Below are 12,729 nucleotides of genomic sequence, written 5' to 3'. Positions count from 1 at the left end.
TATACTAATATTATAAAGCTGAATAGTTTGTTTGTTTGATCGCGCTAATCTCAGGAACTACTGGTTCGAATTGAAAAATTATTTTTGTGTTGAATATACCATTTATCGAGGAAGGTTTTGACTACATAACATCACGCTGCAACTATAAGAAATAATGGAAAATGGGAAAAAAAGGGGTAAATTATTCATGCTTGAGGGCTTCAATGATGCCTAAAATAACTATTCCACGCGGACGAAGTCGCGGGCACAGCTAGTCTCTCTATAAAAAGCACAGTCATCACATAAATCTGAACAGCTCTATCCTCACTAAAACCTGCCTACACTTATAAAAACATTAACCATGATTCAAGCATTTAGCGGACAGTCGGAAACACCCACACTCCTGACTGTAGCGTGGTAAGTGACCATCGTACCAGTACGCATTAAATCTTGATTTGAGTCCGGACTGTCAAATATATATGCTGTCTATCCGGCAGGCGATCATTTAATTACTTCACATTCTGAAATGGATTGGATGATGTGACTGTTGTGTGAGAGAGAAGGATGTGGCTTTTAATATCAGTAATAATTTTGATAGTGCCGTGTGGTTCCCGGCACCAGTACAAAAAAGAATAGGGCCACTCCATCTCTTTCCCATGGAGGTCGGAAAAGGCGACTAAGGGATTGGCTTACAAACTTGGGATTCTTTTTTTAGGCGATGGGCAAGCAACTAGTCACTATTTAAATCTCAATTCTATCATTAAGCCTAACAGCTGAACATGGCCTATCAGTCTTTTCAAGACTGTTGCCTCTGTCTACCCCACAAGGGATATAAACATGACCATATGTATGTGTGTATGTTTCAAACAAAAATCGCGTGCCATAAAGCTTATTTTTGCGACACAAAGACCAGGATATCAGCTGTTGGTCACCACTTAAGACCTGAATGGGCTTTGTATGGCTTGTATGAGTTGTATGAGACGACGTGCCAACTCAATAGAGAAGGGAGATTTGTTAAATAGGTATTGATTGGCGAAGAATAGCGTCTGATGCGTCGGTGGTTGAGTGGTTAAAGTATCCGAGTTCAGAGTGGATGGTACCGGGTTTGATATGTCGAATTACATTGTGGATCAATTATTTTCGGAATATAAACATTTGGTTAAAATTGATTTGATTTCTAAATAAATTTTGACAAAATTGAAAAAGAAAACAACAAGCCAATCAAATAAAAGGCTTATAAATTTGGGATTCTTTTGGGTAATTAGCTAGCAACCACATTGAGGAATCGAGATTGAAATAATGACATTATTTGACTCTCAACTCTATTATTAAACCATTCAGATGAACGTGACCTTTCAGTCTGTTCAAGACTGCCGGTTCTGTCTACCCCGTAAGGGATGTGTGTACACGGAAATCTCAGCTCAAGGATTTTAAGAAATGACCAACATACATACATATAATCATGTTTATATTCCTTGCGGGAAAGATAGAGCCAACAGTCTTAAAAAGACTGATAGGCCACGTTAAACAATTTGGCATTAAGATATAATTGAGATTAAAAAAGTGACAGGTTGCTAGCCCATCGCCTAACAGAAGAATCCCAAGTTTATAAGCCTATACCTTAGTCACATTTTACGACAGCCATGAGAAATAGATGGAGTGGTCCCATTCTTTTTTCAATTGGCACCGGGAACCACACGGCCCTCTAATAAATAAATTCATTCAACGATAATGTGGAAAGAAAACGGAAGAAAAAATAAAAAATGGCGTCGGCGTACTGAGGTGATCGTACTTAGAACAAAGGTGACCAGTAATTGGTATTTTACGTACTAACAGCATTTAGCCGACATTAATAACAAATCGATCATGTTACCAGCGAAACAGACTAAATATAAAATGTCATTGACCGGTCACAGTAGTTTATCCTACTAATATTATGAACGCGAAAGTTTGTGAGTATGTCAGGATGCCAGTATGGATGTTTATCTCTTTCACGCAAAAACTACTGAACCGAGACTTAGCTTATATGTTATTCTATGTCTTCAGCTACCTACATGCCAAATTTAATCGTAATCGGTTCAGTAGTTTTTGCTTGAAACAGTAACAAACATCCATACTGAAATCCTAACATAGGTACTCACGAACTTTCGCGCTTATAATATTAATAGGATAATAAACTGTGACCGATTCCCGCTGGATTGATAGGATTTCCATGCGGACGAAGTCGCGGGCAGCCTCTAGTGGTTAATAACAATTTCCATTTTTAATTCTACCCCACAAGGGATATAGACGTGACCATATGTATGTATGTATGTTCCATTTTTAATTCTACCCCAAAAGGGATATAGACGTGACCAACAGTCTTGAAAAGACTCAAATAGTGACAGGTTGCTTTATATATATTTAGCGGACCCCAGGCCCCAGGCCAGGCAAAGAAGAAAGCGAAAGTGTGTATTGTTTTGACTAGCGTGAAATAGTTTCTTATTTTTTGATAGAAGACTACATATTTGTAGGAAAAAAAAAACACTAATAAGAGAATAAGAGTTGGTATTTCACATCACTTTTCATTGTACTTATAATGACTCATGACAATATACGATGTTAATTCGCCTTAATGTTGGCAACACCGTACTTTGCAGTGAATTAATGTTCTTAAGAGTAAATTAATGTACTTAATTTAGGCAACGCACATTTAAGTTCGCATCGTAGACTCGTAGCAATTCGTAGCTTTCCGTAGCACGTCTTGAAAGATGAATTTTTAAAGGATTAAACATACATATAGTCACGTCTATATCCCTTGCGGGGTAGACAGAGCCAACAGACTAAACTGGCCACGTTCAGCTGTTTGGCTTAATGATAGAATTGAGATTCAAATAGTGACGGGTTGCTAGCCCATCGCCTAAAAGAAGAATCCCAAGTTTATAAGCCTATCCCTTAGTCGCCTTTTACGACATCCATGGGAACGAGATGGAGTGGTCCTATTCTTTTTTTATTAATGCCGGGAACCACACGGCATTTGTTGTATACATATAATCGACTATGCGAGGTCACTGAATTAGTCACAGTTCAATCCATCAGGTGTTACAGGCTGCTATTATAGTCGCATTATGGAGAGATTGACGTGATCAAATTTATAGGTATAGTACAAGTATGTATATAAGTAATCTATAAATAGATTATTAAAGTCGTTAAAACGAATAACTAGATTAAAGTACTAAGTTAACAAATGAGTTTTAGTTCAATTTACTTTTTAAAGACATAGAATACTTATTTTTGTACCATTATTTTTTATTTATGTTTGCTTTTTTACGTTTTATTCTTTTTAATTTTCGAATTTCGTAATTTTTTTTAATATACTTATGATAATTTTAAACAAAAAAACAATTTTCTTCTTGATCTTTTTTTTACTTTTTAGTTTAATTCCGCCCTTGGGTTGTCTGGAAGAGATTGTAACAGCTATCCTTTGTACTCCATATGTATACTGTTTTTTTTTTGTGGTAATTTTTTTATTGCACTTAAAATTTATCCTTAACTTTTGTTAAGATAATGTCTTATTGAATTATGGGCTTCTTATTAAATTAGTTAAGAATCGTATTAGCTACTATGATTGCGATTTCGATGCTTAGAATGCTATTGAGAATATTATAGGAGAATATGGTAAAAGTGAAAACCATGTCTTAACCTAAAAATAATTTAAAAAAAATATAAGTCACAATCATTCCATACCATGTTCACATCAGCTGTCTTCCAAATTCGAAATTAAAACACAAAATTCAAAACATTTCAGTTCAAAATTCGAAGCCGCGTGAAAAGTTTCGTAAGGTTGGCACCGGTGGCGATCGTGTCGACCCCTCAGGACGACCCTACGCGGGAAACTGAGGGTACAATGCCCGTGGAGTCCTTTATAAACAACAGGGAATGTAGTATGTGTAGCAATTTAAGATAAATCTTTGTAGTTGCGTTGTCCCAATCTTAAGATTATAAAAGCGAATGTGAATTTATAGTTACCGCCTCGTGCTTTACTGATTTCGGGATATTGATTACTTTTCTCCCTGAAAAATGTACTGTTCTCGACTATATGCGTGCTCAAACCCTTAATAGGAGCAGAAAACACTACACCTGCCAGTCTAGGGTAGATCAAGCGAGTTTAATATAGATAGGTATATACTATATAATTTCAATTGATTGCAGATTAAAATTGGGTTCGACGGGTTTAACACCGACGACTTCTCGAACGATGATCCTACCCATCACTCTGACTTAATAAGATTTTAAATCTTATAAAATTATTTAAATTTGTCCATCATCTAATTTTGCACCCGCCGCGTTACATTTCCTCGCATAATTACCACGGAAGCCGTATCAATCCGCTCTGTTGTCCAAAAACTTAATACAGAAGCACATCTATTTTTATGGAATCCTAAATGGACAATTTCGCCTAATGCGGCACTCTGTATGTAAACTGACTGACTACTCTCATTTCGTTGCATATTCTACACCGCTCTGCGCACGTGCGCGAAACTTGACGTGACTTTAATTTGAATTTAGAACAAAATTAAATTCGCACCATATTTATGGCTTTTTGGGGGAAATCGTGAGTGGCCAGTAACAGCCTCTTTCTCTTTACCGGAAGGGAAAAAAAAAGAAAAATTCCCCGATACATTTATTGAATGGCTTCTAATTGAATTTAGTTGGGTAATATTTATTTTAAGTAAGCTTAATGGATTTTTCCTGTACATTGAGGGCGGATACCTTAGATCCAGCAAATTGGATCTTATGTAACAAGGTTATTGATAATATATTGAATTAATTTGCTTTTATATTTATGGACTCAAAATTTACTTGTAAATATTTTTTCCATTGTAAAAGGAGGGTCACATTACCACGCTATATTTATAAAAAAAATTCAAAGCAGCTAAGACAAGTATATTTTACGTAAACACTAGGTTTTGCCTAGAACTTTATTCGCGAACGTATGTATAAAGCCTATTTTGTATATTTGTTTAGTTCTTTCTTATCTTGGCATTTCCCAGTTGCATCCTCCGCTACTCCATACATTAGTTACGACTGCCTCTGAGGCGCAGCGGTAGTACGCTTGTCTGTGACACCGGAGGTCCCGGGTTCGAATCCCGGCCAGGGCATGAGAAAAGAACTTTTTCTCCCTGGCCTGGGTCTTGGATGTTTATCTATATAAGTATTTATTATAAAATATAGTATCGTTGGGTTAGTATCTCGTAACACAAGTCTCGAACTTACTTCAAAGCTAACTCAATATGTGTTATATGTCCCGTATATATTTATTTATTTATATTTATTAGTTAAAATTAAGCTTTCACCCGCTGTTCCGCCTGCGTAAAATTCCTCCGTACTCCACATAGTTAGTTATGCAAAATTTCACGGAAATCGGTTCAATGATTTTAATGTGATCGTTCAATCACACTTTCACATTTATAAATTAGTATGGATTAACCAAAATCAACGATGATAAACATCCACGATTAATTTGTACCTGAGACCAATATATTTTTTTACATCAATGCACAAAGCCGTACTCCATAGCAATAGAATGCATTTTTCTTTGACACATTTTAACCTGTAATTAATGAGCAGATTATTCCTAGCACGAAGATGTATAGGCAGTATTGTATTGTGTAACACTATAAAGGCTTGATTTATCCGGTCGTTTGTAACATGACAGCGTTTTTAGGGTTATAATTATGACGTAAAACGTGTTATGTGAGTTACAAGGACGAACGAGACGAACATACAGTCAGAACTTAGAATTAGAACTCTTGATTTACATACGTATACATAAGGTCACGTCTATATCCCTTGCGAGCAGACTGAGCCAACAGTCTTGAAAAACCTGAATGGCCACGTTCAGCTATTTATATCAATGATAGAATTGAGATTCAAATATTGACAGGTTGCTCAACCCATCGCCTAAAAAAAGTTCCAAGTTTGTAAGCCAATCCCTTAGTCGCCTTTTACGACATCCATGGGAAAGAGGTGGAGTGGTCTTATTCTTTTTTGTATTGGTGTCGAGAACCACACGACACTATTATTTATGTACACAAAATTATTTACAGGAGCATTTATTACAGTAATTCTAGTATAAAGGTGCTACTTATTTCAAAAGAAATCTCTTCCAGTAGACCCATGAGAGGAGAGATGAATTTTGGAGCGGTATGGATAAATATAGTTTAACATATTTAACTAAAGATAAAAGCTAACACTTACATAATTAAACATGGAACAATTAAATAAATGACAGTAATAAACTACATAAACATACCAATAAATATATACTCGTATATATATGTATATGTAATACCTAGTGACGGAGAAGTGAAGTCATATAGTTCTAACTCGCAGACAGAGTGTGACAGTAATTCTGTCACCCATTTACCTGTGATGTGCCGTTGTGGTCTTCCCTGCGGTTGGAGCGAAGGTCTATGGTCTGGAAGCCGTCATCAGCACCCTCGAACGCCTTGTTGACCACTCCACCTGACTCCGCCATGGTTGGTACTCTGAAACAATTAACAAAGTTAGATGTAACTACAGGAAAAACAGCGACCCACGCATATAAGAACACATTGTTATTTGAATATTAACCTAATTCAAATAACAATGTGTTATTTAAATTTATATAATAATCTTCCCAAATAATAAAAGAGAAAGTAGTAAAGTCAGTAAGTAGCGTAATTATCATAGAAAATGGTAGAATACTGTTTTCAAATTTTTATATAAAAATCTTCGTAAGTTTACAAAATTTTGTAGACAATGGTATGGCCGTTGTAAGTTTATAATTATCGACTATGGCGGCATGCGCAATTGTATGAACAACAATGCGTATATTTCTCTAACACAATCGTAGGCTATGGGAAAATGTTTTCAAAATTGTAGGAAAATGGCATTCTTGTTTACAATGCGAGTCTCTATTCTATGTGAACGGCTTTCGAGTGTGACTTAGTGTTCAGAATGTTTGTAAAATTTAATTTCGATAACTATTTTCTATAAAAAATACTGTCTGTCAAATTAAAATTAAAAAAAATTCTATATTTTTCCGTACATAATATTGATTGCATTTATAAAATTATAATTTTCGACTACTTAATAGAATGTTATTTATGATGTCTAGATTTGAATTTGGTGAGAACATAGATTTATTAAATGTATCATAAATTCAAATTCAAAAATTTTTTTCATTGTTATGGGACACTTCGTAATCACATAATAATTGTCATATTTTTTGGTTTTACAACATTGGTTGACTTCAAATAAATTACTTAAAACTGAGTTTACTGCCGCTTCCAAAGCGTCAGTGCAGAAGAAGCGGTAACAAACTACACTGCAGAATTTCTTCTACAACATCAACCTCACAACTATCCAAACTTAGGATAGAATAAAAATATCAATACAAACCATATGTTTAAATGAAATTTGTGCACTAATATTCATTACTAGCTGTACCCGCGACTTCGTCCGCGTGGAATAGTTATTTCGGGCATCATTGAAGCCATCAAGGAGGAATAATTTTCCCATTTTCCATTATTTCTTCGCTCCTAATAGTTGCAGCGTGATGATAAATAGCCTAAAGCCTTTCTCGATAAATGGTCTATTAAACACATTTTTTTCAATTCGAACTAGTGAGATTAGCGCGTTCAAACAAATAAACAAACACTTCGGCTTTATTATATTAGTAAGTATAGATTCTTATTGAAAACAAGACTGTACCAACTCTACTGCAATACTAGGCTTTAACTAAGTACCTACACAAAAAGTGTATTGTATCGATGTTACCGTCATTAATTGTGTACGTTCTGGTCTAGTCGCCATGTTTAAAATGACACGCCCGTGATGATTCTTCCTGTATTCTGTTACCAGTAGGAAAGAACAAATAATAGGTACAGGATATCAACGTTTCTGATCCTACTAATATTATAAATGCGATAGTTTGTATGTCAGGATGTCAGTCACGCAAAAACTACTGCACCGATTACGATGAAATTTGGTTTGTTTGTTTGTAAACTCTTTATTGCACATAAAAATAAATATAACAAAATCAGAACAGTCATTGGATATAAAAGAATATGTACAATGGCGGACTTATCCCAATCGGGATTTCTTCCAGTCAACCAAATTGTATGTAGGTAGCTGAAGACCCAGAATAACAAATAGGCTTTTCATCCCGGAGTTCCCGCGGAATTGATTTCACGCGGACGAAGTCGCAGGCGCCCTCTAGTCAGTTATAATTTGCCTTGTGGTTTTCAACACCCAATAAATGGTGTCAAGACAAAATGTTGTTAGGAATTTTGCGCAACGTGCCGTGTGGTTCCCGGCACCAATAGAAAAAAGAATAGGACCTCTCCATCTCTTTCCCATGGATGTCGTAAAAGGCGACTAAGGGATAGGGTTAAAAACTTGGAATTCTTCTTTTAGGCGATGGGCTAGCAACTTGTCACTTTATGTGAATCTCAATTCTATCAGTAGGTAAGCCAAACAGCCGATCGTGGCCTATCAGTATTTTCAAGACTTGTTGACTCTGTCTAACCCGCAAGGGATATAGACGTGATTATATGTTTCTATGCATGTAACCCCGTATGGGATAAAGACGTGACTATATGTATATACGTAATAAACATATGTATAAAAACGTATGAGATTGAAAATCGTGAAATTGTTTTAAAAGTTCTATTTCTACAGTGTATTTCTGATTACATTGTGATTTCTACCTATCGATAGATAGTAATATTTTATCGTTTCTATAACCTTAACATAAACACGGTTTATTTTGGCAAAGACGGCGTGACGGAAGGCAATTTGCCACTATGACAGAGCCTTCGCGTGGGAGAACATTCAGTGCTCCGGAAAATGGCGTTACCCACTTCTGATAGAATAAATACATGGTTGGATGATGTGCGGAGAAAAACTGGCTAAGTTCGTGTCGGCCCACGCGCAATGAAAGCTTTATAATTTTCCTTTATAGACGAAGAGAGATGTGTGAACAGTTTCGTCATGTCCGTCTATAAATTAGGTTTTGAAAATGTTACTAACTTACTCAGATTTTGTTCATACATGCAACCACTATTTGACTGTGCCGTGTGGTTCCTGGCACCAATAGAAAAAATATAATAGGACCACTCCATCTTTTTCCCGTGGATGTCGTACAAGGCGACTAAGGGATAGGCTTTTACACTTGGGATTCTTCTTTTAGGCGACGGGCTTGCAACTAGTCACTTTATATGAATCTCGATTATATCAGTAAGCCAAACCGCTGTTCGTGGCCTGTCAGTATTTTCAAGACTTGTTGGCTCTGTCTACCCCGCAAGGGATATAGACGTGATTGACGTGACGTATGTATGTATGACCACTATGTGAGGATATTCAAAATGGGAGCAATCACGCAAATTTAAATTCAAAATTTTTATTAATTAAGTATTACGGAACATTTCAAACATCAGTCAATAATTGTTATATCTTTTGGTAACACGTTGCAATGATTTCAAACCTCCTCATTTCTAGCTCAATTAAAATTTTAATAAAAAAGTTTTTTCATCAAATGTAACATCGTTCTACATCGTTCTTTCTAGACATTCCCATGAGAGTGACACCTTAGTGCAAATATAGTACACACCCACATACATACATATAGTCACGTCTATCACGTCCTTACGGGGAAGACAGAGCCAATAGTCCCGAAAAGACTGAATGGCCACGTTCAGCTGCTCGGCTTAATGATGGAATTGAGATCCAAATAGTGTCAGGTTGCTAGCCCATCGCCTAAAAAAAGGATCGCAATTTTATAAGCATATCCCTTAGTCGCCTTTACGACATCCATGGGAAAGATATGGAGTGATCCTATTCTTTTTTGTATTAATATTAATATTGTGAAGTTGACGTTGTTGATGAAAATGCTGCAGTGCAGTTTGTTACCGCTTCTTCTGCACTGACGCCTTGGAAGCGGCAGTAAACTTAGTTTTTAAGTAATTTATTTGACGTCAACCAAGTTGTTAAACCATACGACAATTATTAAGCGATATAATAATATCCTATAATAATGAATAAAAATTTTGAATTTTGAATTTTTTTGAATTTTATTGTTGTCGGGAACAACTCACCCACATAAATAACATTTTTTTGGAAAAACCTCATGTATCGAAGCTATTACAATAAAACTAATCTAATATTATTTAACACTTGGAAAATACACTACACCTTCTTTACTATGTGATTATTCTAAGCCTACAGATAACAAGATGTACCTACTATGCAAGTAAGTATTGTAACTAGTACATTATCTGATAACATTTTCAATGACAAGTTAATATCTCGTGTTTTGCTCAGATTCCCATTAATGAATAGTTAATTACAGCGGTGTTAGGTTAATCAATGGTTATCTGAATACAATCACGTCTTTATATCTTACGGGGTATATAGAGCTGACAGTCTTGAAAAGGCCACACATAATGGCATCCCTTTTCATACATATGGTCACGTCTATGTCCCTTGTGGGGTAGACAGAGCCAACAGTCTTGAAAAGACTGATAGGCCACGCCCAGCAATTTGGCTTAATGATAGAATTGAGATTGAAATAGTGACAGGTTGCCAGCCCATCGCCTAAAAAAGAATCCCAAGTTTGTAAGCCTATCCCTTAGTCGCCTTCTACGACATCCATGGGAAAGACACGGAGTGATCCTCTATTATTTTTTGTACCGGAGCCGGGAACCACACGGCATATCTTTGAGGTACACAAAAAAAATTAAGATTATATTGGTAAATATTTATTTAATATATCCCCTATAATCGTAATAGTGTAATTTTAATTAATTTATTACTCCGGGACATAAGAACTTATGTTCCTGAGAGTTCCAAAAACGAATACTTCTTTCGCATTCATATGAAGTAGATAAACTACCTCTTTCCACGCTTTACATTACATTGTAGGAACAACTAAGCCAAAACTGAATGACAAACGATTGCGCGTTTTAATATCGAACAACGCCATCTGTTGGCGATTCCTGCCGTTGACTTTAACGCAGCTGGCTCGCACTATATTTTTTCTTCGCTAAACCAGACCAGCGTGGAAGCTATTCCAATAATACGTTTATTTATTATCTTCACATTTATATCACCTACATGATAAAATCATTTATTATTTCCTTTTCTTTGATATTTGAATTGAATTTTTTCTGATGCACTCCGCTACAATGCTTCGGTATGCTTTCCGACATTTTTCCTTCCATTTATAGATTAGACGGCCTTTGTGGCGCAGCGGTAGTACGCTTGTCTGTGACATCGGAGGTCCCGGGTTCAAATCCCGGCCAGGGCATGATGAGAAAAGAATTTTTCTAATTGGCCTGGGTCTTGAATGTTTATCTATATAAATATTTATTAGTACAGAATATAGTACCGTTGAGTTAGTATCGTAACACAAATCTCGAACTTACTTCGAGGCTAACTCAATTAGTGTAATTTGTCCCGTATATACTTATATATTAATTATTTATTTTTATTTCGTCCAGTTCGTAGCGTCTTCAGTTCTAAGACCATTAGCGCGCATTATTAATAATAAGGCAATGAGACTGATCTGTCGTAATTAAGCTTATATTATGTAGGGTGTATAAGATATCTTTTGCGATATCAACCCAAAATCCCTTCGGCTTGCCCCTTCTAATTGGACCCGACGGAGGCGGCATAGCCAAACATCTCATCATTAATGTAGACAATGTGCATTCGTCCACGATTTAGATTTAAGAGATCTATATTTGTAAATTGACGTCCGATGAAAATGCTGCAGTGTAGTTTGTTCCGCCGCTTGTTCAACACATGCGCTTTGGAAGCGGTAGTAGTTATAATTAGATTTAAGTTATGTGACGTCAATAAGTGATACCTTGTATCCAATTTTGAAAATAAATCTATTCTATTCTATTCTGTGCCCCAAATAGTCAGCAGGCTTCTGCAAGACGTGGCCGTTCCAAAGAAGCTTGGCTTGGATATCTTTTTAAATTGAAGAGCTAACTCTTGTTGACGGAGTTAAGTGGAGCGTCCTCCATTCATCTCCTCCATCAAAGGACCAATCCATCTCTTTCCCATGGATGTCGTAAAGGGCGACCAATGGATAGGCTAATATACTTGGGATTCCTGTTTTAGGCGATGGGCTAACAACCTGTCACTATTTGAATCTCAATTCTATCATTAGGCCAAAATAGCCAAAGGCCACGTTCAGGTGGAACGTGGCCTTTTATTATTTTGATGAGTATTGGCTCTGTCTACCCTATTTTCTATTTCTATTGGTGCCGAGAACCATAAGGCACGACCTAGGTGATATATTCATTATATCCGGTATGAAGAAAGTAGAATTTTTGTTTCCACATTTCATAATTTGATTCTAATTTCAAAAGTTATGAATCACAACAAAACAAAGTCGCTATTTTAGTCTGTTTGTCTGTATGCTTAAATCTTAAAATTACGCAACGGATTTTGATGCGGTTTTTTGTAACAGGTAGAGTGATTCAAAAGGAAGGTTTTTATGTATATTTTTTTCCGAATTTTGCACCCGTGCGAAGCCGGGGCGGGTCGCTAGTATGAAATAAAATTAGGCGGTGTTTAAAAAGTCTACTATGCATTCCTTTTTTTTTATTAGATGCTTTGCTGGTACCTAACACCTGCTTCAAAATCTGTGACTTATCAAATGTCATTTGAATAATTAATGTTTAATTACCCGCATTATGTATTAAATAACCTTCT

At 36.1% G+C, this 12,729-nt stretch overlaps 1 protein-coding gene across 1 annotated transcript in view; it reads right to left on the bottom strand.

The window, feature by feature from the left end:
* Positions 1-12,729, bottom strand: part of LOC106133382 (solute carrier organic anion transporter family member 4A1) — a 61,473-nt gene that overhangs the window by 48,281 nt on the left and 463 nt on the right. Inside the window, exon 2 of the mRNA XM_013333089.2 lies at positions 6,389-6,509. Coding sequence (XP_013188543.2) covers positions 6,389-6,499 — 111 coding nt within the window. The 5' untranslated portion in view covers positions 6,500-6,509. The remainder of the gene's footprint in view (positions 1-6,388; positions 6,510-12,729) is intronic.

The sequence above is a fragment of the Amyelois transitella genome, chromosome 3 (genome assembly GCF_032362555.1).
Source record: "Amyelois transitella isolate CPQ chromosome 3, ilAmyTran1.1, whole genome shotgun sequence".
Taxonomy (NCBI): Eukaryota; Metazoa; Arthropoda; class Insecta; order Lepidoptera; family Pyralidae; genus Amyelois; species Amyelois transitella.
Note: the sequence above shows the minus strand (reverse complement) of the source record. Positions and strands in the feature narration are given on the sequence as shown.